Genomic DNA, 2906 nt, shown 5'->3' on the forward strand with positions numbered 1-2906 from the left:
AAAATAATATATTATTTAAGATATTAAATCTAAAACTGCTTAAATATTTATTAATATATATTTATTTTAATTAATACTACATTAGATACTTGAAATTAGTAGTAATATGAAAAAAATAATGTTTTCTGTTTGCAATTAGTCATGTAAATTCAATAATTCCAAAGAAGATCAAAATACATTTAGTTATGTCATTGAGGTCAACAAAAACGATTGTTATCTCACAATTTTAGTCAATATAGAATAATAACAAATAATTTGTCTCAACTCTTTTTATACCATGTTAAGGAGAAAACAAAATCTATTTTTCGAAAATAGATGTCAAAAATGAACATATTTGATATATTATACATAGTCGACAATCACATTTATTAATCATAAAAGGATGAAAATAAACAAAAAGTGCTTATATTATAACTATATTTAAGAATCACATTATGTCCCCTTAAATTTATGAAAAATATATAATACACATTTTAAAAAATATGTATCAAAATATCGCCGAAACTTAAAGCTTTATGATCAGATCAAACCTACCAATATTTCATCTTGTCGGATGCAATGGTAGTATGTCTGAATGTTCATGTTTGTCTAGATAAAACATGACATACAATAGTGGTGTCAGAACACCAAGAATAAGTAAGCAGCAAACAAGATGATACCACTTTAACCCAAAATCTGCACCGTGAGATGTCAATTCTTTCACTACCACAGCTTCGACAGGAACCTTAGTCTTACTAGGCAAGAGCTGGGTGTCCTCTGATATAGACTCATTTTGTTCTGTATCTGTATATGGAGTGACGGATGGAGCCAGAGAGCTATTCATAACAACAGTATTGCAATCAATTGCAAAGTCAGTTTCCTTTGTTTCAATGCCATTTTGAATATTATTGTTATGTTTCTGGGGTGAATTATTTTCTACAGGATGGTAAAGCATATTATGCATACTGAGGCTGGTAGATACTTGGTTAGATGTAGATGGTAAAGGTGGTTGAGGCTGAGATGCAGGAATCATTTCTGTGAGTACCGAGTAAGGTGTAACGGGAACTTTAATTGTTCTTCTTGCAAATATTTCATTGTCTTTATGTATTTGGTTAATCCTTTTTAATTCTGAAATCTAAGGATTAATTTTATTAATAAAATGAATTTAAGTATAAAAATGTATTCAGTTGAAAAATTTAGGTAATTGAGGATCACATATTATATTAAATTAACAATTTTAAATAATCCATAAAAATATTAAATTTAAATATAAACAATATTTAATTACAAAATTATTTTAAAGAATTTGCATAGTTAAGATAAGATAGTTGTGATTATTATGAATCATATTAGGAATAATTGATCAAAATGTAATTATAATCATCAATGTCTTACAGAACAATGAAATCGTAGCGCGATAGCCTGTAGTGTATCGCCTACTTGAACTTGGGCCTCTATGAAATGATCCTGGGGCTTTATCCTGTATAATTGAATCTCGCTTTGAAATTCCTTGTCATCTCTTACACCGTTCATATTGGAGATCAGGTCATCCCCGTTGTGTGTCAATCGCGTTCTGGATAACATTATTAATGAAAACTGCCTTTAACTAAACATTATGCTATTCTAATCTTACTACGCGTTTCACGGAATATTAGACCTCACCTTTGTTTCATTTTTAAATACAACACTAAAACTAATATAAATTCTCATGACCTGTTTAAATAATACTATTCTACCTTAAAATTGAATATTTACCACGTAATCAATAAATAAAAAAATACAAAAACAGCTGTTGATATCATTATTATTCTATTGACAAAGAATTTTGACGTTTTGCTTTCGATTTTGCCACATTGGTATTTTACACAGATTAAAAACTTACAAAATTAAAAATTAAGTAGATAGTATAAATATTGTACACTTAATAAAAAAAATCAAGGTTTTTTAAACGTAAGGTTTCGTTAAGGTTACTATTATACACGTTAAGATAAATTATGCTATACGTTGTTATGATATAAGATCCTTGGGGATGAAAAATACTGAGGAAATCTTAGATTTCATAGAAGAGTTCTCAAATAAATCGAACAATGTCTAAAGAATAATCTTTACCACATTATACCTAGCATATTTAAGGTTGGGTCGCTCTAGTGAGCATAATACATACTCGTGTTAGAGGGACCCTCTTCCATGGAATGGAAATCATGACAAAATCTAGCTTACAATAAGGAGGAATACAAGACAGGAAAAAGTAATAAGTTAGAGGAATTAGACAAATAGTTTATTGATATGAATAAGAAAATTAAAGAGTTTATTTCTGAAAAACATCAAGAACTGTATGCGTTTTCTCTATCTTATATCTCTTTTTGAAAATTTGCACACTATGCATCTTTGTATGTGTTAGGTGATTTACAACCGTATTTATTCCAAATATCAGCCAGTTTTGGAATAAATATGTGTTTGGCGATAAGCCTCCAATAGTCTCCTTAGATATATCACCACTCTTTGTTGGTGAAGTGCCTCTCTTTATATATTGAATAGAAGACTGTTAAAAGGGTTTGTCTATATTGTCTATTTAGACCACTAACTCTCTCACGACGAACCTTTACATCGGTGGACAGGAAGTCTATGGTCAAGCGAGCATATCATTCCTATCCACCGTAATGGCCGATCTTTCTTCGGTAAAAGATACAATTTTTCGTATCTCCATGTCTTATGAACTGCCCCCTGTTTAGGTATTAGTAGATTTACTTCCGAAAGAAGTTTTACCTGTAATTCCAGGGCGATACATAGTACTCGTCTAGTAACACTATCAGGTTGTAAAACCAAGAAAAAAACTATAATTAAATTATATTAAAAAGCATAATATAATTATGAATGCCAAAAGGCGCTTATTTTCATTAAATGATTTGATAAATAAAACAAACGAG

At 29.6% G+C, this 2906-nt stretch overlaps 1 protein-coding gene across 4 annotated transcripts; it reads right to left on the reverse strand.

Annotated features, from left to right (window-relative positions):
• Positions 1-400: 400 nt before the first annotated feature.
• LOC113400162 (lysM and putative peptidoglycan-binding domain-containing protein 3) lies at positions 401-1846 on the reverse strand. 4 transcript variants are annotated; one of them, XM_026639643.2, is made up of 3 exons: positions 1642-1846; positions 1375-1552; positions 401-1114 (listed from the first exon to the last, which is right to left on the reverse strand). In XM_026639643.2, the coding sequence occupies exons 1-3, from the start codon at positions 1650-1652 to the stop codon at positions 542-544; spliced, it is 762 nt and encodes a 253-aa protein (XP_026495428.2). In that variant the 5' UTR covers positions 1653-1846; the 3' UTR covers positions 401-541. The 4 variants fall into 4 exon arrangements, with proteins under 4 accessions (XP_026495428.2, XP_026495436.2, XP_026495418.2 ...); XM_026639651.2 differs by having other exon boundaries at positions 1735-1829; XM_026639633.2 differs by having other exon boundaries at positions 1375-1575; positions 1642-1828.
• Between the last annotated feature and the right edge of the window lie 1060 nt (positions 1847-2906).

Source organism: Vanessa tameamea, chromosome 18 (assembly GCF_037043105.1).
Source record: "Vanessa tameamea isolate UH-Manoa-2023 chromosome 18, ilVanTame1 primary haplotype, whole genome shotgun sequence".
Lineage (NCBI taxonomy): Eukaryota > Metazoa > Arthropoda > Insecta > Lepidoptera > Nymphalidae > Vanessa > Vanessa tameamea.

Bases quoted from the DNA above. Each gene is read 5' to 3' on its own strand.
- LOC113400162 (XM_026639633.2), bottom strand. From the start codon at position 1,689: ATGAGAATTTATATTAGTTTTAGTGTTGTATTTAAAAATGAAACAAAG. The intron at 1,576-1,641 runs GTGAGGTCTAAT...AGTTAAAGGCAG, and splicing joins TATTTAAAAATGAAACAAAG to TTTTCATTAATAATGTTATC. The intron at 1,115-1,374 runs GTAAGACATTGA...ATTAATCCTTAG, and splicing joins CGCTACGATTTCATTGTTCT to ATTTCAGAATTAAAAAGGAT.